Raw genomic sequence first — 21174 nt, forward strand, 5'->3', positions numbered from 1 at the left:
TGAAGAGACAAAAGGCTTTCCAAAATGTTAATTTGGTGAATATCACATTGTGAAGTTCCTCTTCGTGGCAATTTTAATGCTGTTGTGCTTAATTAATGCCAACTAATTGAACCATCTTTTCTTTCTCCTAATATAAACAACCAACACTTAAAAGAATTCTAGGTGCCTGTACTTTCTGTGGGTTTTGGTTAGACTTTCAAATGCTGAGAGTCAGTCTTGCTTTGTTTTCAGACATACTGGTGTGGAGGATTCGTAAATGTAACTAAGCTGCCCTTTTTAGATGCACATCAGTTAATTTGTCTCCTTTCTCTGTCAAAGGAGAGTGAACAGGAAGGCCACAATGTTACATATGAAATGCTTTCAGGGATATAGCACATATTTAAAAAGTGCTTATCCCCATTATGGTATTTGCTTTGGTTGTTATCTGAGCCTAACACTTCTCTTATGAAATCTAAACTAAGTCAGATACAAGCAGAGTTCAAATTTTAATATGGAGTTCAGATATATTATTTTCACTTTTCCCTAACAGCAACAGCTTCTCAAAGTGAAATCTTCTACAAATCTTTTCCTGAAGAAACACGATGTGAGATATTTTTGACATCCCAGAAAATAACTTCTAACTTGTGCTAGAAAGATTCCTGAAAGGACTTACATATTCCAAAAACTTTTAAAGATACGTGACAGAACTAAATATTCTCTGGCCTTGGGAAACATTTACATTATGACCCTAGTCCAAAGAGGGTATTGCGTGAAAGAAGTCCAAATCTCAGTGCGACAGCTTCTTTTCTAGCTTCTCCTTTAAAGTGAAGATACAGAAACTACATGTAGTTAGCAAGAGAAACTTTAAAGGTAAATAGAAAACTATCTGTTCACACACAGCCAACCAACTGTTCTTGTTGAGAGTGCTTTCCTCCCTGTGTTCTCCATTCTGAATGGAAATGCTTCAAGAGTGTCCCTAACTGTAATGGAGACTCATCCTAATGACTTCAACAGGATTTTCAGGTGAAATTCTGTTTCCAGCTAAGCCATGAAGTCTTATCACTGACATAAAAGCACAGTGGATCCTTGAACTGTATGCAGAATTTTTCTGCCTTTTTTATCAGAGAAATTGAAGTGCTTAGGAAAAAATTTTAAGTTTCTTGTTTTTTCTATTGCGAGTCATAATATCAAATTTGTTACTGTAAAATAGCAGCTCAATCCTGCATCAGAGTCCTTAATATGCACAAACACGTTTTTAAGAATCAAATGCAACCTTGTAGAATAAACACATATTTATCTTCAAACACAATCCAGTTTAAAAGCTTCCTCAGAATTGGAACATACGTTCTTGCTCCTTCTTCAAAGATGCCCTCAGGATCAAGGTTTATTAGGTACCTGAGGTCATGTACAGTTTACATGTGTTTCTTTGGTGAGAATTTTAAAATCTGGCATGCCACTCTGTTCAGTTTTGGGTTTTTTTGTGGTTGGCATAGTTCTTGTCATGTTCCTTTGGAATGAATGCATGACTACATGCATGTTTTTAAAATAATGTAACTGGTACTGTATTACATTCTATTGCTGAACAACCTCCTGCAATGTATGTGGTGCTCAGTATTCATGTAGTTCATAGTTGCAGCAACTGTTGTGCTTTCATGCTTGCTATATTCCTATTAGTCTAATTTAACTGGCTGAGCAAACACCACCCACATTTCATTAACCTCTTGTGGGAAAAATCCTGGTTAATAGGAGACAACTTAAACGGGCAATTTAATGCTGCTCCACTCTGCACAAGTCTATGTTACTCTTAGAGCAGACAGGCAGCCTTTTGCATGTTTGCTGCAAGCAGAAACAGCATGGAGACCTATATCTTCTCCCTGGCCTTGCTTCTGAAAATACTGCAGGATGCAGATTTTGACTAGCTAATCTAATCATCCATTTTTATTGCACAGAATTTTGTGGCATATGCCAAAAGAATCCAGGGAGTTTTTACTGCTAATGCTCAATCCCTTCTAAAAGTTCACCAAAATTATATAAGTTGAAAGAAAATTAAAAGGAATGGAGAAATCATCCCTAATTTGTTGTCTTCTGCATTAAAAATCAAAGCTAATTTAAAAACAGATCTGGCATACTCCTTAGACATCTACATTTAACATTCAGAAGGGATATTAGTATAGAACAATTAAATGCATGTGAAAGCATTTTGTCAAAGTAACAGCAAGGATCTGGGAAGTCGTACACTTCATTTAGTACTCCACTGCATTGCTACTGAGATACGAGCCAATCTGGATAGATTTCTTGATGGGGCCCAATTTCTTTTTCCAGCAAGAACAGGATAATTGCTACTGACTGCCTTTGTAATCTGCAAAATATAACTGTGTCCAGTTCAGCTGTCCTGAAAGCACCGTTTTCATGGATGGAGGTGGAATGGCTGTAAGCGATGGGTCTCTCTAGATTTTTCCTCTTTCCAAATGTCAGATCTTTGGCTCTTAGCACCATCACCTCCGTGCAGCTGGCTGCTCTGTACTGTGCCAGCTGTGCCTTCCATTGCACCACCTCTTTGTCCTGCCTCCTCACATCTCCAATTTTTTTCATAGAGGATAACTTTAGATCTTTTCCCCCTGCTGCCCAGAATCACAGAATGTAAGGTTAGATAGGACCACAGGGGGTCATTTATTCTAACCTCCCTGATCAAGCAGGGTCATCCTTGAGCACATTCCACAGGACTGCGTCCACTCGGTTCTTGAATATCTCTAGTGAAAGAGATCCCACAACCTCTCTGGATAATCTGTTCCAGTGCATGGTCACACATATCACAGTAAAGAAGCTTTTCCTCATGTTAAGGTGGAACTTCTGTGCATCAGTTGGTGCCCACTGCCCCTGTCCTATTGCTCGGCAACACTGAGAAGTGCCTGGCTCCATTCTCTGACACATTCCCTTCAGATATTCATACACATTGATATGGTCCCCTCTCAGACATCTCTCCTTGCCATGGAACAGGCCCAGCTCCCTCAGCCTGTCCTCACAAGAGAAATGCTCCCAAGACCCATAATCATCCTCCTATCCCCGTGCTGGACACACTCCAAGAGCTCCAAGCCTCTCTTCTCCTGAGAAGCCCACGACTGGACTCGACACTACCGCCCCGTACGGGCCTATGCCCGCACATCGGCGCCGCCGCAGCCCGTACGGCTCCGCAGGAAACCTCGCGATACTTACCGCCTGCCCGCCGGCGTCTGTCAGCACGGAGCACCATGGCAACGCACTTCTCGCGAGACCCGCGCGGCCGCTGCCCGTGCCCGGCGGGGCGGCGCTAGGCCGACGTGCGGCCGGGGCCGCGGGCTCGGCGCTGCCGGGGTACGGCGCTGCCGGGGCCGGCTGCGGTGCGCAGAGCGGGCACAGCCACCGCGCCCTTCCCTGAGGCGGCCCGGGGGCTCCCTCGGCGCCCGCCCCGCCGTGACCTGCCCGGCGGAGGGGCGACGGTGGGTCGCCAGTACGCCGGTGCCCGTCGGCTCCTGTTGCCTCCGCCCACGGGCCCCGTCGGGCTTTGCACAGCCAAAAGTAAAAATGTGTGATGATGGTGTCCCAGGTAAGCGTCTTCCGTGTGTCTTGCTCTACAATATCCTCGAATTTTGTTTTTACAGTAATTTATTAAGAGTGTAAAATAAAATTTTAAAAAAAGGAAAATAAAATCTTACACTCCACATTAAGTGGTCTACCCTCACTAGTTAGAAAGAATTCGACATAATTTCGTAGAGCAGTAGTGGTTGAAAGGAACTAGTGTGTGACAGGAGGTCATGACCACCATGATTTAGTACAGTTAATGTTGACCGTGGCACATTTTTCTCCACCTGTAGTAAAAGGGGTTAGTACAGGCAAGCATCTTAAATACTGTCATTTGCTGTCACCATTGGTGGCAATATACTACACACATGCTAAGAAGCCATATGAGATAATTTTTTGTTTTTGTTTTTATGGTTCTAATTCAAAAGCCAAGAACTTGGTGAATCAGGCTAGTTAAAGTAAGCTGTTCATGCTTTGGCTTTGATAGCATTATTTTCTGGCCTTTTGTAGCAATGGTGTCCTTAATACCATTTTATTTCTTAGCCTTTTTCTCATCCTATTCCCTGCTTGTCACTAGGTTTGGAGCTTAGTAATACTAATACTATTGCCCAGTGTTATTTATTCCACTTTTCACCTGAACTCTAGTTGTGATGAGTCATATGCAACTCCTTAGCCTCAATAAATGCTTCATTAAAAACAAGAACTGTTGTCTTAAATCATGGTTTTAATTTGAGAGTCTCTAAACATGTTGCATGTCCCTTCAGTACTGTAAAAAAAAAAGAATTAACAGAAGTGCTCTGCTATTTTAAACTTTGATTTGCATATTTAGCAGTGTGCTATCCATAGCTGGTTTCAGTTTTTCAGTTTTGGTCCTTGTTCTCATGAAATTGCAGAAAGGATTAGATGCTACTGGGAGAAGTTAATGTGCTCATCTTTTTGCATTGAGATGAGAGGTGGGTGCAATGCCAAGTGAACTTTAACGATCCCTTATGTATGATTTGTTGAATGTTCAGCCTGTACCCTTTGCCTCAAAAAGTTACATTTGAGCTTCAAGTCTTTGAGAAGATCTGAGGGAATGGCTGAAGGTCTTGGAGCACCTTACCAGCAGGTCACAGGATATAGGGTTGAACTCTAAATAAGGGTGATGGGGGCATTATTAAAGAGATCTGCAAAATGGTGAATTGAATGGAGAGGCTGTGGTTTCTGACCTTGTTACTGTAAGAACTAGTAGGCCATCAGTTTGGGTCTTTGGACCAAAGTTCATGTCAGGCGTGTCATGTGTGACATGTATCCAGAGCACACCCACGATATTTTTCGTCAGAAGTCACCAAATTCTAGGAATCTGCATGTGTTGAAAGGGGAGTGGAGCTACTTGAAAGGGGGCAGCCTGCTGGGGTTTGCTAAATGGACAAACTACCTGTGGCCCGTGAAATCTCTGTAGCTAAAAGAATACTTCAGAGGCAAAAGAATTTTGGAATAGGGGTGTACTGTAGGTTTGTACTATTTTTATTGTTGCCTGCACATCAGCTTGGTGGCTGCAGAATAGTGGGCTTGGCTATATGGATGCTTTTGTTTTCTCTAAGTAGATATAAATGATTCTATTTAGTAAATGAATAGTAGTTATCTTTGGTTTAACTACTATATTGTGGACAGTAGTCCTGTAAGTGTATGGTTCCAGGTGCTCAGAGCTTGGTGAGGAGGACCAGTCTTGCAGTTTTTACACAGAGACATTAAAATGGGTGAAGGTAGAGTTTTTTGCCTTCAGAACTTTTTTCCTTACCTGTGAAAATTGTCTGTGTTGATGTGTCCAGGAACATATACTGCCACTGGTCAGAGAATGATAAATGCATGCTATGCTGCAAGATTCCCTCTGGCTCACTCCTTCCTGTAAAAAAGGTGCCTCTCACAGTAATTGGTAATGACTTTCTTATAAGTATCAAAACTTATTCCAGCAAATAGGCAAGAAACAATAAAGGGTCTGAAATGAATCCTATATCCCTTTATTTTGGGATGACTGAGCAGAGGAAGATTAGAAATGGTTTCTTCAAACTCAGAAGAACACCCCTTTTCCTCTCAGTTCAGATTCGGAAAACGTTGTGCACAGCCATTATTTGTGAGGTCTTTTTACTGTGAAGAGTGAAGACCTTGTTTTTTCTAGTAGAGGTATTTCGTTCTGTTTTTCATTGTCCATTTCCAGTTTGATACATGCTGTTGTGTTTGCCTGTGTGAAGCCACTGTGTAAACTTAATGCATTAGAATCTGGATTTTGCTTTTTGTTCCCATACTCCTTCTGTTATTTCTAAAATAGTGGTGTTAGAGCAAACCGTAATTTTATGTCTAGCTCAGGCTTTGGTTGTAAACAGTAACTGCTATTTTGATTCTAGTGCTACCTTCAGTTAAGTGTTTTATATGAAATTGTATGCGTTTTGTGAACTAAATTTACATCCGTTGTTTTAATAGTGAAGAAATTAAGTAATTTGTACATCACTGTGTATTTGGTTTTCTTTATAGACCATTGGTGTATTGGGGAGAAATGCCTTGCCCCTTGTTTTGAAAATGGAAAACTTCATGAAGGAACAATAACTTCTCTTGAAACGGACAAGAATGGAAAATCATTTGCTGTTGTATCATTCTTGGAGTCTGAAGAAAGGAAAATACTAATAACAAAACTTCGTAAAATCAAGGACAGTGGGGGACCCTGGAAGAGCTCAATATTTGATGAGGGTGATCTGGAAAAGCCATATTTTCCTGACCAAAATCTTCCATCTCCTGCGGTTGCTTTTAAATTATCTGACAATGGCGATTTCATCCCATATACAATTAACAGATACCTGCGTGATTATCAAAGGGAAGGAGCCCAGTTTCTGTACAGACACTATGCTAACAAAAAAGGGTGTATTCTTGGAGATGATATGGGCCTTGGAAAGACAATACAGGTATTCTTGTTGTTTGTTAGAGTGGGCGAATATAGTATTTTCTCGGATCTGTAAATATTTTTTAAAAAACATTGTATTTATGAAGTTTAAACCTCCCTCTGCTGTTGCAGAAATGGATGAGGCAGGACATGTTGTCCAGGCCAGCACTCAGAGCCAGGAGCCCATTGCTGATTTAAGACTCACTCCTTACAGGCCATGAAACTGGGATGTATCATAAGTACATGAGTACTCATGAGTATGAGTAAGCAAGCATGAGTAATTATGATAGTTAAAATGTTAGTGTGTTGGATTTACTTTGAGGATTGCTACCTGCCCATCATGAAAGCAATTTGCACTGGAGTATGCTAGAAGAACTTGACTGACTCTCTTTTAAAATTCCCTTTTTCCTGGTAACAAATGGTTTCTCTATTCTGGCAATGCAAAAGAACTGATGCTTATACTCCCATCTCTGGAAACAGTGCTTTGGTATTCCATGATGCTTCTATCACTCTTTTGGAAATGCAGCTTGATTGATAAGAGGACAAAGTGTAGCCAGATTTTTTCATTACACTTGGAATTTGTGTGACTGAAATTACTATTTTGACGTATTATTTTTTACATATTTTTACATTTTTAACCTATAAAAACGTTTTCATTTTCATTTTTTTACTTTTTTACTTTTTATTTCCCCACTTTCCCCCGCTTTCCCCCGCTTTCCCCCGCTTTCCCCCGCTTTCCCCCGCTTTTCCCCCACTTTTTTTTCTGTTTTTCCCTTTTTTGTTTTTTCTTCTGTAAAACCTTTTTTCTTTATTCCCCTGCTTTAAAAGCTTTTTTCTTTTCTTCCTTCTTTAAAAACTTTTTTCTTTTTTTCCATCTTTGAAAACTTTTTTCTTTTTTCCCCTGCTTTAAAAGCTTTTTTCTTTTTTTCCTTCTTTAAAAACTTTTTTTTCCTTCTTTAAAGTTAGCAGTTTGACTTCTGTAGGGGATAGTCTTTGTCCCACTCTCTTTTCTCTTGTTCCATATGTCCAATGCAAGCTCTTTCCTTTCCTGGCAGGTATTGGCTGTACTATCTATTGACCCTCCATTTAGGAAGACATTGACAGATGCCTTTCAGCACAAAAAAGGGTTGTCCTGTAGCAACCTTAGCAAGAGGAGTGGGTAAACTGAATTGTCAAAACTCTTCATAGAGTGTTTAGAGGTATATGAAGGATTTGTTTATATAGCTGATGAGGCTCTGTTAACAGATGCTTATTAAAACTAAACTGCATTCATTTTAAGCATGGCCATATTTCTTGTCCATGGTAGTTGAAGAACTCGGTTGTTATGGAGGACTGTTTCTACTCAGATCTGCAAATAATCTGATTTCATGTAGTAAGAAGTATCTATCTGTATATGTGAAAGATAATAGTAAACCTGGGGGGGAGGAACTAAATTTAGTTGTCTTGATTCCATCTTGCATTTTTGAATCTCAGACCTGATTCTCTAGGCACATTTATTACACAGTGACACTGTGTTCCTGTGTGGAATTTATATCTGATGGCTATTTCTTTTAATCTGTGTCAAGTTTTCAGAATGACAGAATTACTAGGTTGGAAGAGACGTTCAAGATCATGGAGTCCAAGCCATGCCCTAACACCTCAACTAAACCATGGCACTGAGTGCCACATCCAGTCTTTTTTTAAACACATCCAGGGATGGTGACTCCACCACCTCCCCGGGCAGTCTATTCCAGTACTTTATTACTCTCTCTGTGAAAAACTTCTTCTTAATATCCAGCTTATAACAAGAAGAAAGGTAGATATTATAAAGAATATCTTAGGTGAAGAACATAGTTTGTGAAGAATAACAAGAAGGGATTCTGTAAGTACATAGGTCAGAAAAGGAAGATTAAAGAGACTAATCTGAGGCAGCAAACAAACTTGTGCCTGACTGGTCTGGTGACCTTATGTGATGGAATGAAGGTAATGGTCAGTATGGGAAGATGGCCAGATGTCTCTGCTGCTGTAGGGTCTTTGATATGGTTCTGCATGACATCCTTACCTCCAAACTAGAGATGGTAGATTTAATGGATGGACAGTTCAATGGATAAGGAGCTGGCTGTCTGGCTGGATGCAGCCAGGGCGTTGTGGTCAGTGCCTCTGTGTGGAGGTGGAGGCTGGTGGTGAGTGATGTCCCTCACGCTCTGTTTGGGGAGCTCTGCTCTGCAGCCTCACTGACACAGACAGTGATCGAGTGCACCCTCAGCAAGTTTGCAGGTGACACAAATCTGAGCAGCTCAGTTGACACAGCAGAAGGATGGGATGCCATCCAAAGGGACCTGGACAAGGCTGAGAACTGGCCCATGAGAACCTTATGAAGTTCAGCAGGTCCAAGTGCAAGATGCTGCAGCTGGGCTGGGGCACAGACATTAGCACAAACTGAGAGAAGTTGTAGAGAGTTGTAAGAAGACAAGCAGAGAGATTTGGGGCAGTTCAGCCTGGAGAAGAGAAGGCTCTTTGGGGACCTCGCTGCAGCCTTCCACTAACCCTTGTGTTCAAGGCCAGGTTAGGGATAGGGGCCTGAGCAATCTGGTCTAGTGAATGGTATCCTTACCCGTTGCAGGGTTTGAAACTAGGTGACCTTTAAGTTTCCTTCAAACCTTTACCATGTTACGATTCTGTTATGTTGTATATTTTCTATAAAACACAGCGTTTATGTTCAAGTTCAGCATGGGAAAGGTAGTTCAGTGGATACAAAGTAAAATGGTGGAATTCACTTGTTTGGAAAAGGTTAGTACATATGAAAAAATAAATTCAAACTTCATTGAATAACTGATACAGTATTAGAAAAAAGTTGTCTTATGCTTGTCAATTGGCTGAAGCTTAGTGTTTCTGAATTAGAGGATTATTCATGAGAGAAAGACTTTCCTCAAAATCCTTTGAATTTTAATAATCTTTGTACTTCTGAACTGATTTTTGCTTTAAGTGGCCTGGCCATATGGTTCATTCATACAAAGCTGAAGTTTAGGTGAAGGGAAATAGAATGGTATTGTTTCTTAATGTAACATGTACATTAATCACATATAATGTGATTACAGTAAACTAGTTTGCTATCAAGACATTTAGGTTGCTTTGTGCTTTATCTAGAAGACCCAAAAATTTCTGATAAGGATTTCCTGTTTCACTGCCTTAGCTACTCTTAGAAAAATATGTGATGCAAATACTTCCAAGAATGGAGAACGTGGAAAAGACATGGAGATTTATTGTTCAGTTGAATTTGATTCTAATTCTCAAAGGATTAAAAAAAAAAAAAGTAAAATCATTAGTTAAACAGCATGTGCAAACTGACAGTTCATCTCAACCTCAGTTTATGAGATATTATGTATAAAAATGTTTGGGTTACTTTTAGTCTACATACCTTTATTTCACTTTGTGGCCATACATATGATGGATTTCTTCTCTCTTCTGTGCATCTGACTGCTCTTCAGGCAGGTATTTTTTCTGCACTCAGCTCTCTTGACTAGTTCTTTCTCCACATCATTAGAGGGAGAAAGTTCTTTTTTTGTAAATCACCAGTTGGTAGCTTTACCTCTGTCCTGCTCAGATCAGCTGAGTGTAGCAGCTGCAAAAAGGAAGCGGTGGGAGCTGGCTTCTCTGAATAAAAGGGATCTGTAGAGTTTTCAAAAGAAGGGCACCTCTCTGGTGATGCAGCTGGTCCTTGTTGCTGCTAGGTCCATGGATACCGTTTCTCCCAAGTGGATTTTGGATTTGCATGTTCTGGCCAGATCTTTCTCTGCCTTCTTCCTGTTTTGGATTATGATAGGAGCAGTATGGAACAGCCTGTGCTGGGGTGTTTATCCTTGTTGTGGTGTATTGTAATAAATATGTTCTCATAATCACCTTGAGTGGTTTGAGGCAGATGGGAGAATATAGCACAAAAGAAAAAAATTATTTTGATGTCAAAAACAGGAATATGAAGGAATGGAACATACAGAAAAAGGCATATTTGTTAAAAATAAATCTCTAGGATAATCATGCCTCTTCTTCCTTTTGCAGAACTAACGTTAAAGGGATAGTTAGAGGATATCTAAAACCTTCTGTTTTCTCATCTGAAATTCAAGTACCTTGAAAAGAGGAGAGTTACAAGACAAGCCTCATCTCTGTTTATCTCCTGGCTCATTCATACTCTGTCTCTTGTGTATTTTTGTGACTTTTCAACTTCAAGAATAAAAGAGTGAGATAGTGCAATTAATTGCTCTTATCGTTCATTCAAGGAATTCTTGGGAATCCAAGGGAGGGAGAGGTCCCTTTTTAAAGCCAACAAACACCCCCTGCCTGCACTGCCCAGAAAAAAAATTCTCCCCCCACCAAACCAAACCACTTTCTGAAGTCCTGTCCACGATTTTGTCCTAAATGCTTATTTTTTGTGGCATTCGTTCAATTTCTTATTGTACATAGTCACTGAGAATTGTTTTCTTTCTCAAGGTCATTTCATTTTTGGCTGCAGTGTTGCACAAAAAGGGAACACGAGAGGATATTGAAAATAATATGCCGGAATTTTTACTGAGGACAATGAAAAAGGGCTCAGATTGTAACCCCAAGAAGGTACAATTTTAGTGATACTAGCTTAAGGATTTTGATGAAAAGCAGTACTTGGATTTGTTTGTTTGTGTGTTTGTTCTAGGAGTATATGTACATTAATTTTTAAAATTCAGCTGCTGAAGTAGGATTTCATGCCTTTCCTAGTAGTGTTTGGAAAGCCTTCAGTTTTCCAGACTGTCATAGTACCCTCTCTCTCTAGTTGTTATTATCTAGTCTATTACTATTGTTCATCTGCACTAACAAAAAAGAAGGTGTCTGGGTTAGATTTGTGGCTAGAGTACATTTAAAAGCCCATGATAGTGAGTAGAAAATTAGTGTTGTGTGATATTTTTAAGTGAAAAAAGCATGGATATGTATAATAACAGGGTATTTGATTACAACTAATCCATATATTTGGAAAATGTGTTGCTAATTGCCTTGTGAAATCCTATATATTCTTGATTGACTGTCATCATGTCAGAAGTAAGTCTGGCTGATAATCTAGGTAATCAAATACAGTGATAGCAAATAAAAGATACATGTAAAAGTACGAATTAGATAAATCTGCAGAACATTTTAATTTTACCCATTACAGGAGCCATGTGATTTTTTTTTCCATTGGCTGGAATAGTTAGAAAATGTGACTGGCATGATGGGTCATGTGACTGTAGCTCTGTGAATAATGGACACATGCTCCTCAGGAAATACAGGCTGAAAGGAAGGAGTAAAAGGATAACACGTCATGTGCAAAGAAACAGGAATGCTTCTGACTAAGAACAAGAGGAGAATGTCACTTTGAGGACATTTAATGTTGAAACAGGTCACAGAGAGATTGTAGACACCACGCATCCTTACAGGGTTTTGAAGACCTCAGTTGGGAAAGCCTAGGTTTGAAGTCAGTATTGCCACTGTTTTGACTTTAAAGTTGGACTGAAAATGTCCCAAGGTCACTTCCTACCTCATTGATTTTGTTATCCTGTGATATTAAGTCAATTGTATGAGCTGGCCTAATTTTTTTAACCCTTTTTATGACCATCTGTTTTCAAGTCACATGATGACTAGACTTTTGGATTGGAGGAAGCTGCTTACCCTCTTCATCCTTCTATTTTCTCCATTTGTAAAACATTTGATAGTATACAGATGCTATAACAAAGCAAAATGATAGTGCTTCACATCTTACTGCTGTTATTAGAATATAATTTGAGTAAGTAGTGCTTTTTAGTATTTAATTTTAGTATTACAGTATTGTTCTGCTATATTATGTGCATACTGAGAGTAAACTGACTACTTTTGAATTTATATTAACTTTTGATATTTTCCATACATCCTTTGAAATATCAGAATTAAACAGTCAAACTGCTCAGAGCAGTAAAACAGTCAAGATCTTGACTTCCGCTATTGAGAAATCGCTATGTTGTAGTTTTTCGAGTGATACTATAATATATATTTGTTTTCAGACTTTCCTCATAGTGGCCCCTCTTTCAGTGCTGTACAACTGGAAGGATGAGTTAGACACTTGGGGATACTTTAAGGTCTTTGTCTTACATGGCAGTAAAAAAGATGATGACATGAGTCGCATCAAGCAAGGGAAATGTGAAGTTGCTCTTACAACATATGAGATACTTCGCCTGTATTTGGATGAATTTAACAGGTAATGGTTTTTATGTGTTTTTGTACACACTGAATTTTAACTAATTGTGCATTATTCTTTTCAAGGACTTCTTACTGTTAAATCCATTGGCTCACTGTGCTGCACAGAAGAATCTCTGTACTACTGAATTTATCCCGTACTACTGAATTTAACCTGTACAGTTTTGGTGGGTCAGCCTTGGCTGGACACCAGGTGCCCACCAAGCCACTCTTATCAATCCCCTTCCCAGCTGAACAGGGAGGAAATTTAAGATAAAAACCAGCTTTTTAGTTGAGATAAGACAGTTACTAAAGCAAAAGCTAAAATTTAGGCATGCAAAGAGGAGAAAAAAAAAGTTTATTCTTCTCATCAGCCAGCGTTGAGCCACTTCCCAGGAAGCAGGGCTTCTGCACAGGTAGGAATTGCTCTGGAAGGCAAAGGCCATAAATAACAAATGACCCATTCCTCCTCCTTTCCTAAGTTTTTATATCTGAGCTGATACCATACAGGACGAGTTGTCCCTTTGGTCAGTTTGGGTCAGCTGGCCAAGTTTTGTCCCCTCCCAGGATCTTAGCCATTCCCAGTCTCCTGATGGGGGTGGAATGTTGAGAGACAGTGCTGATGCTCTGCCAGTGCTGGTCAGAGTAGCCAGAGCCCTGGTGTGTTAACAGCACCTTTCCAGCTACCCACAGACCTGTGAGAGCTGCTGTGGGTAAATTAACTCCATCTCAGCCAGACTCAATATAAGTATCTTTGTAATGGGACACTTGGTAGCAGTAGGAGTTTGAATAGTTCCCATAAAACCCGTTTTGCTGGAAACACAGCTATGAAATGTTCTCTGAAAGAAGCAGGAATTGCCTGCCTGAAAACTGATGATGGCTAAAACATACATAGAAGGTATGTCTGTTCTTTAGTACAGTGTAAGGAAAGCAGTCACCTGGAATTTTTAGCAAGTGTTCAAAAAGGTATTTTCTTGTTACTTGTGTTTTCACCAGCTTGATGAAATTGAGCTCTAAAAGCTTTGAGATTCAAACCCACACATTTCTCATCCAATCCTGGAGTCTTTTTCCCTTATGTTATCTTAGAAATAGGATAAGAGTTGTGTTAATGGCTGGTGGTAGCAGCCTGCCCTCAGCAGCTGATATAAGTGGATCTGCAGATCTTGTCGTTTCAGGTGTTGGGGAAAGGCGCAGGCCCCAGAAAATACCCTGCTTGTCTGGATATCTGTCATCAAAACAATCAGATCTTCATCTCTGTGCTCAGGTCTGAGGTACAGAGAGTGGAGAAGTACAGATAAAAGAGTAAAGTAGTTTTGTTATCAGCCCCCTAACTATTTGTGTTCTTTCTGAGGAGCTCTTCATGCTTGATCATGGAGTAGGCTGTGGTCACGAAATAGGTGTGCGTGTGGAGCAGATCTGATGTGTGACTGCCTGCAAATAGATTTCTTCAGCATGCAGATTTACCAAACTGTTTCTGTAGAGGATGTTGGCTGGATGGGCCTATGATCTCAACACAGAAGAAGCTTTGTGCCTTGCTTCACTACAGTGATGGATTGGTTTCAAAAGCTGTTCTTAAATAATTAGCTATCAGGAATAAGAATACATATACTCAGTTATGCATGTAAATCAGAATGAGAGAATAAGTGGAAGGAGCTAGGATATGAACATCTATTAGACTTTTCAGAAACTCCAATTTTTAGCATATTTTAGGAATGCAGGAACTTGAATATGAATGGATGTATTTAGTGGGTAGCAAAAATGCCACAGGATCAGCCTGCATTAATGAACTAAATGCAACTGCTTAGGAGATACGCTTTCTACTAAACTTGTATAAACATGTCTGTTTCAGCTTTTTGCAGCATATCAAACTGGATATGGTTGTGTTCTGAAATATTCATTTATATAAAGTGAACTTAAAAAGGTAATAAATATCTTCCTAGGGCCTTGAAGACTTTTTTATTATTATTGCAGTATACAGATCATTCTACCCATTCTTACCATCTATTCTTAAACTGGCTACAAAATATCTTTTGGTCACTGCTTTATAGCTATGTTGCTTCTCAACACAATCCCAAAATATTAAAATCCCTCTGCTGTATTGGTATTGTGTAGATATTCGAGTGGTACTTTCTTGTAGAAAACTATGCAGATTGAAATGTTTTCAGTTCATTGCTAGTTGCATTGGATAATTTTTGTTGGGAAAATGAAGCATACCTATTAAGCATATTTCAGTAGTTTACCTTCAGAAACTTATTTATTTTCTGTAAATCTTAATTATAAGTGGAGTTGATCTTAGTGAGGTGTACTGGATTCACTGGTCCACAGATTGAAAGCTGCCTTCTTCACAGAAAGCATTTGATACAGGTAACAGTAGCTCATTTATTTGGTGGTGTAGTTTAGCCTTTATGTTCACTTTGCTAATTGAATTTACTAAACAAACAATATGAAGAAATGGAGTAGTGTAATACAAAAAAACCAGGGAAATAAAAAAGTAATAATGTGTTATCATAGAATCCCAGCTATTCGTGTGTCTGACTTCACTTTTTGTATGTACGTGGGATGATGGGACAAGTAATGTCAATTAATGAAATCTTCTTTTGATCTGCAGTATAGAGTGGTCTGCTGTGATAGTGGATGAAGCACATAGAATCAAGAATCCAAAGGCTCAAATAACTCAAACCATGAAGTCATTAAAATGTAGTGTTCGAATAGGTCTTACTGGAACCATTCTTCAAAACAATATGAAGGAACTTTGGTGTGTTATGGACTGGTAAATAAAATATTTTCTTTTGTAGTTAAACACCTCTGTGTGTTAACTGTGCAGTGGGGTTGGGCTAGATGATATGGACCCATCTGTGTTATAAAAAACAACAAAACCCCACAACCTTCAACCTCAAAACACCTGCTTTCTTTGAGAATATAACTTTAGTGAGAAGGTAAGCGCCTGGTATTTTACCATTACTTAATACATTTGGAGTTCATCCCAGCTGGCTTCTTTAGGGAATCTGGGGAGTAGTTAAAATTATTCTTCCTCCACCTCCCATATATTTTTTTTTAATTCCTTTTTTTTTTTTTTTTAAGGACACTTTTTTCCTCTGTCCTTGCCCAGTGGATAGGCATTACATTACACAGCCTTAAGGAATATGGTGCCTTTGCTCTGTCCAGTATGTGCAGGTCATTCTGACCTACTTGGAGGATAGAAGTAATAATATTTTGCTTTTTTTTCCAAAATGCACAACTGCACATATTTGAAAAGTAATAATCTTGACCAGAAAAACTTTTAATGGTCAAGGAGAGGGGCAACAGACTGTAGATACAAATCTAAACCTCCTGGGAATACTTTGCAGAGGAAGAACAAAGCAAACATACTTTAAATATAAGGATATACAGGACAGAAATAGCAGGAAGACTATTTTAAGCTTAGTGTTGCATTTGGTTCATTAAAACTATGCTGATGTTGTTAGTAAATCGTTCCAATGTGTAATGCTGCCAATAATTACTACTTTCTTTTTACTATTGGATTTCTCAAGATTTTATTTAGTTAATTGTAATATCTGCATATTCTGATTTCATAAAACATGTAAAAATTGAAAACATGACTGCTTAGCTTACAATTTAAGCTCCTCAACACTAGCAGCCTTGTAGTTTAGAAGTTCTATATACATGTGATTTCTGTTGTTCTGCTAAACTTTTTTTTTCTTGTGATTGCAACCCTCTTCGTAAGGGGTATGTCTTAGCATTTGAAAATCACAGAAAGCAAATGAAAAATGGCATGTCTTAAAATACTATATATTTCTATTTGTACTTAAAATTTTTAGTAGTTTCTCTAGTGTCTGCTACTTTAAAATATTTTGCTGTTAGCCAGAAAAGAAAATTACGGTATGCTTTAAATCAGTGAATCAATCCCTCATCCCCTTTTGTTTTTTAATAGGGCTGTACCAGGACTTTTAGGTAGCAGAGTACATTTCAAGAAGAACTTTTCTGATCCAGTGGAGCATGGCCAGAGGCACACTGCAACTAAAAGAGAGCTAGCAACAGGCCGTAAGGCCATGGCAAAGCTAGCAAGAAAAATGGCTGGCTGGTTTCTGAGACGTACCAAAGCGCTCATCAGTGATCAGTTGCCAAAAAAGGAAGACAGAGTAAGAGTGCCTTCGCCTTTCAAATACAATACTCTTCTTTTTTGTTTTCTTGTTGTATTTTCTCTCTTACATCATGTCTGTAGTTCATGGTTTTGTCTTCATCTTATTAAGAAGAATCCATAGCCTTGGAAAAAGTGCACTTGAAGTTGTGTGCTTTGTTCACATAATTACTATGATTGCACATTGAAATGGAGTTAATCAAGCATGAAAACGCTCAGCTAGTCTTCTAACTAGTGATTTACACGTCTGTTTTATGCGTGTTTTTGTCCTTATCTCTGCAAGTCCAAAGCAATGTGTGTAAATTTTTTAAGTCTATGCAGAACTTCTTAATTTGCATCTTGACACTTTGTGTACGGAACACTATGCTTTTAACTCCCTCATTTTTAATCCTGAAATAAAAGAAAAAATCTCAGATGAGCTGATTCTGTGATAGGTAATCCTGTTCATCTGATACAATTGTAAATATTATGTGAAGTGATAATACTTCACTGATGCAGCTCAGAGTTTTGCTAAATCTTTTTTTCTGAGTAGACTAATTCAGAAGTTTGCAGCCAGTTTTATTTTCAATGTTTTTCTTCATCCTTAGTTTATGATAATGTCATCTAGGCCGTCTTCTGAAGGAAAGATTAACACAAACATCAGTCAGTCGCTTTTCTGAATCTAGCAGGTTTTATTCTTTTCATTATCTTGTTAATGTGAGTATATGTTGAAGTTACTGCTGTATTATTATAGCTCAGCATGGTGCTGCTTCTATGTGGATAGCATAGGTTAAGGAATGATCTTGGGATTTCTGTCTCCTGCTGCTTAAGACTAAAGATGTCATGGAGATGCCACCCATGGTCTTTAAGAAGAGAGATCAGAGTTTTGGCCATAGCACTGTGTGGATCCTTGCCTTCTCATTGTTTATTCTGTTTGTCCTGCTTGTGGTAGTGCCCTACAACAGCTAATGCCTAAAAAGGGGGAAGAAAGGGCAAATTAAGCACTTTGGAAAACAGAGAGAAATCTGTAATTAACGTTATGCATTTACTTCTCTCACTTTTCCTTCTTCCTCCTATTCTGTCACAAAAGCCATATTTAAAGGTTTTGAGCAAAATAACAGCAGGTTCTTGTAGAATGATATTGATATTCTTTGTAGAATTTTGGGGTGGAATAAAATAAGTATGCATACATTTTGGCTACAGTTTCATGCTCTTTTGGTGTTAAGATCCACATTTTTTTCCTTTGGTGGTAGAATGATTTCCTGTAATATTTGAGCAAGTGTAGTATTTATTTCTACTTTATTTTTAGTGATCTATAACTTGCATTTTTGATGCAGTGGTTTTTTGTCTTTCATTGTATGCTGCACATGATAGTGTTTCTTGTGTTTTCTCTTTGGCAGATGGTGTTTTGTTCCCTAACTGAATTCCAGAAAGCAGTGTACCAGGCTGTGCTAGAGACAGAGGATGTTACTTTGGTCTTGAGAGCAGGAGAGCCCTGTAGCTGCAGTAGTGGCCTGAAAAGGAAGAACTGTTGTTACAAAGTAAGAACTTGGCACTTGTTGGGATTTTAGAGCATAGTCTTCTGAATTTCTCCAGCGACTCTCTGCTGATGAAGAGCTGATTGAACTGTTTGCCTAGTTGTAGCCCATCTGTTTGGAAAATTCCAACTGGAGATATGGGGAGCTGCATCACAAGCACGATGGAGTGAGGCACTTTGGGGTTACTGCAAGGCTGCTTTGTGTGCCTTGACAATCACCTGATTGTTACCTATACAGTAAATTCTGGATCTTTTGTATTCATAAATGCACCTGTGATTTAGTTGATATTGGCAAGGGCACTGCATTGACATGTTCAGTATGTGTCAGGCATGCTGCTCCCAGGTGCCTCAGGTGGTTTGTGCAGGGGCTGCAAATGGGAAGCACCCTGAACTCAGCAGGTTGCCTGGGCAGTTTGTTGTATTCTAATTGCAGTTGTGCCATTCTGTGCCATTAAACATTCACTTTGCCTTGCATCATGAAGGGAAAACTGTAACAGCAGCCACAGCACAAGCTGAACTTCGTTCATGAGTAACAGCTTTGCAGAATTCTTCAGTCTTCTCTGGACTACTTAAAAGAAGCTAGACTTGATTACTCTGTCTTTGTATTTGTTTTGCCTACCTCACTCATTAGGCTCAGATTAAGCATATCTTTTAAACATTTAGAAGAGTATGTCACATTCTTGTTTCTCCCTTTTATCTCTCTGGCCTGTTCTGATTCTTGTGTACTGTTTTGAGGTTTTTTTCCAAATGATGTAGCTTGTTCACTCTCCTAGATCTTTCTTTATGAGCAATCCCCTTATCAGTTTTGTTTAATTATCTGTGGACACTAGTCCTCTTGGCACGCTTTTGTTTCTAGTGATGTTTTGTAGAAAAAAAATAAATGCTGGTGAACTTGATTCACAAAAGGGTAGTAGGCAGACCTGCTGATAGTTGAATGCTCTTATGGATGATCTTATTCCAAAGTTAGCTGTGGATTTATTAACTTGAGAAGGCAAAGGAAAACAAATATTGATCAAGCCAGCCAAACATAACTAGGAAGATAGCTGATGAGGTTGTTGCTGTTGCACTGTAGAATGTCTGGAGCCTAAATTGTGCTATTTGAGGTGTTTGTAAAGCTTTATATGCTTTTGCTGGAAAGAAAAGTAATGGTAGCAGTTGAAAGGTAAGAAGTCATTCAAACTGCTCTTGCTTGATTTAGTTAAAGTTACCATCTTCTTAATTTACTGAAGAGTTCTTGGTTGTCTCCATGTGATGTCTGTAGAAGTTACTATCTGGAATATTTAGCAAGAAATTAACATAGCTGTAGGGTTTTTTTCTTATTGAGAAGATTTTCCATTAACGGAGTCACAAAGCTGCAGGAAAAAATAAACTTGATTCATTTTTATCACAAATACGGTATTCATCTCTTGGGGATCAGTTATAGTACTAAGAATTGTTAATGCATTAAACCTGGTAAGAACAGCATTTATTTGAGAATATTGCTTCTTTTCAGTAATATTTGTTTGCATAAACTGGGTTTTTTTTGTAGGTAAATGCACATGGTGAAACAATTAAGTCATTGCGCTTCAGTTACCTAATGATCCTACAGAAAGTTGCAAATCATGCTGCACTGCTGCAGACAGACAACACTAGCAAGCTCCAGGTTAGTTTCAGAAGTATCTGAAAAATGGACTTGTGGAAAATGAATGGGGTGAAAACTCTTGAACGAAAATTGCTATTGGCCTCCTCTATAAGTCTTAACTAACTGCAGTTAAGGTATTTTGTGAAATTCCTTTTCCATTCAGTCATACAGAATGCATGCCTTATAAAGTTGTTATACAAAACAATATGTTTGTTTTGTTGATTCATATCTGAAAGTAAGGGTTATAAAACATTGAAGAGATTAGGAGAGAGAGAAATTTTTAATGATTGCTAATAGAGCCATTTTTGTTACATTTATGAAGAGTGCCTATAAGAGGAATGTCTTTTGTGCAAGTAAACAAATAATAGATAGTTAGAATGTGTTTTTTTCCCTATTACTTCACATTAAGAGCTGAGTTTGTTTAAATAATGAGAAACATGTTTTAGAAGAAATTACTCAATGACAGATCAGTATCAGCTTATCTTTTTACATGGCAAGCAACAAGACCGACAAACAGCAGTTTTAGAAATGATTGTTTGTGAGCCTTAAGACCCAGGAATACAGGAAGGGATTTAGGAATGTTACCACTTTCTCTTAGAGGCTATCAAGGAAGAGAAATCAGAATGTCCTAGCTAATTTTGCAAATTTGTTCCATTAAAGCAGTTTTGTATTTTCAGAAGTGTTACTTTTAGTGTCCAACACATTGCACACAGCATATACCCAGACGTTTTCAAAAAGTGGGCTTTTTTGTGTATTGCATATGTAGTTTTCGTTGTAATGACATTAGATATTTAAATAACCTCTGAAATAACAGAATACAAGTATTTTGTGACTTATCTCCTGCATGATGTATAATTATTATTTTTGCCAACATCTACTAAATAAACTAATATTTGGTAGTGTTTTTTAACTTGGGTATTGAAGGCCCCTTACATGTGTTATTCTTAGGTGAGAGATGTGATCTTTCTCTCTGGAAAAGTGGAGTTAAAGTGTGAGGTCGTGTTTAAGTTCAGAGCTAAATTTAGCAGTGGAGCATTATGTGGCTTTTGAACAGCTTAAGTGCATTTCCTGTACAGTTTTTGTTAAGGAGCAATATGTAATTCCCATGCTGGCTTGTTACACCAGAGGGTCAGGAGAAATGTTGGTGCACAACTGTTGGGTAATGCAAACCTCAGGGCAACAGATTTTTTTTTTTTTTTTTTTTTTTGAAACTGACAATTCTTGCCAGGAAAAGAAATTTTGAACATGATCCATGATTT

General features: G+C 38.6%; 1 protein-coding gene across 3 annotated transcripts in view; it reads left to right on the top strand.

Annotated features, from left to right (window-relative positions):
* Window positions 1-3198: 3198 nt before the first annotated feature.
* The window catches only part of ERCC6L2 (ERCC excision repair 6 like 2), a 54039-nt gene continuing 36063 nt past the window's right edge, over window positions 3199-21174 (top strand). For 2 of the 3 annotated variants that reach the window (XM_063422510.1, XM_063422511.1), the window contains exons 1-8: window positions 3199-3562; window positions 6049-6473; window positions 10916-11035; window positions 12469-12662; window positions 15249-15410; window positions 16572-16779; window positions 18158-18298; window positions 19823-19936. In XM_063422510.1, coding sequence (XP_063278580.1) covers window positions 3541-3562; window positions 6049-6473; window positions 10916-11035; window positions 12469-12662; window positions 15249-15410; window positions 16572-16779; window positions 18158-18298; window positions 19823-19936 — 1386 coding nt within the window. In that variant the 5' untranslated portion in view covers window positions 3199-3540. The remainder of the gene's footprint in view (window positions 3563-6048; window positions 6474-10915; window positions 11036-12468; window positions 12663-15248; window positions 15411-16571; window positions 16780-18157; window positions 18299-19822; window positions 19937-21174) is intronic. The other variant, XM_063422509.1, reaches the window with a different exon arrangement.

This window comes from Prinia subflava, chromosome Z (genome assembly GCF_021018805.1).
Source record: "Prinia subflava isolate CZ2003 ecotype Zambia chromosome Z, Cam_Psub_1.2, whole genome shotgun sequence".
In the NCBI taxonomy this organism is placed as follows: Eukaryota; Metazoa; Chordata; class Aves; order Passeriformes; family Cisticolidae; genus Prinia; species Prinia subflava.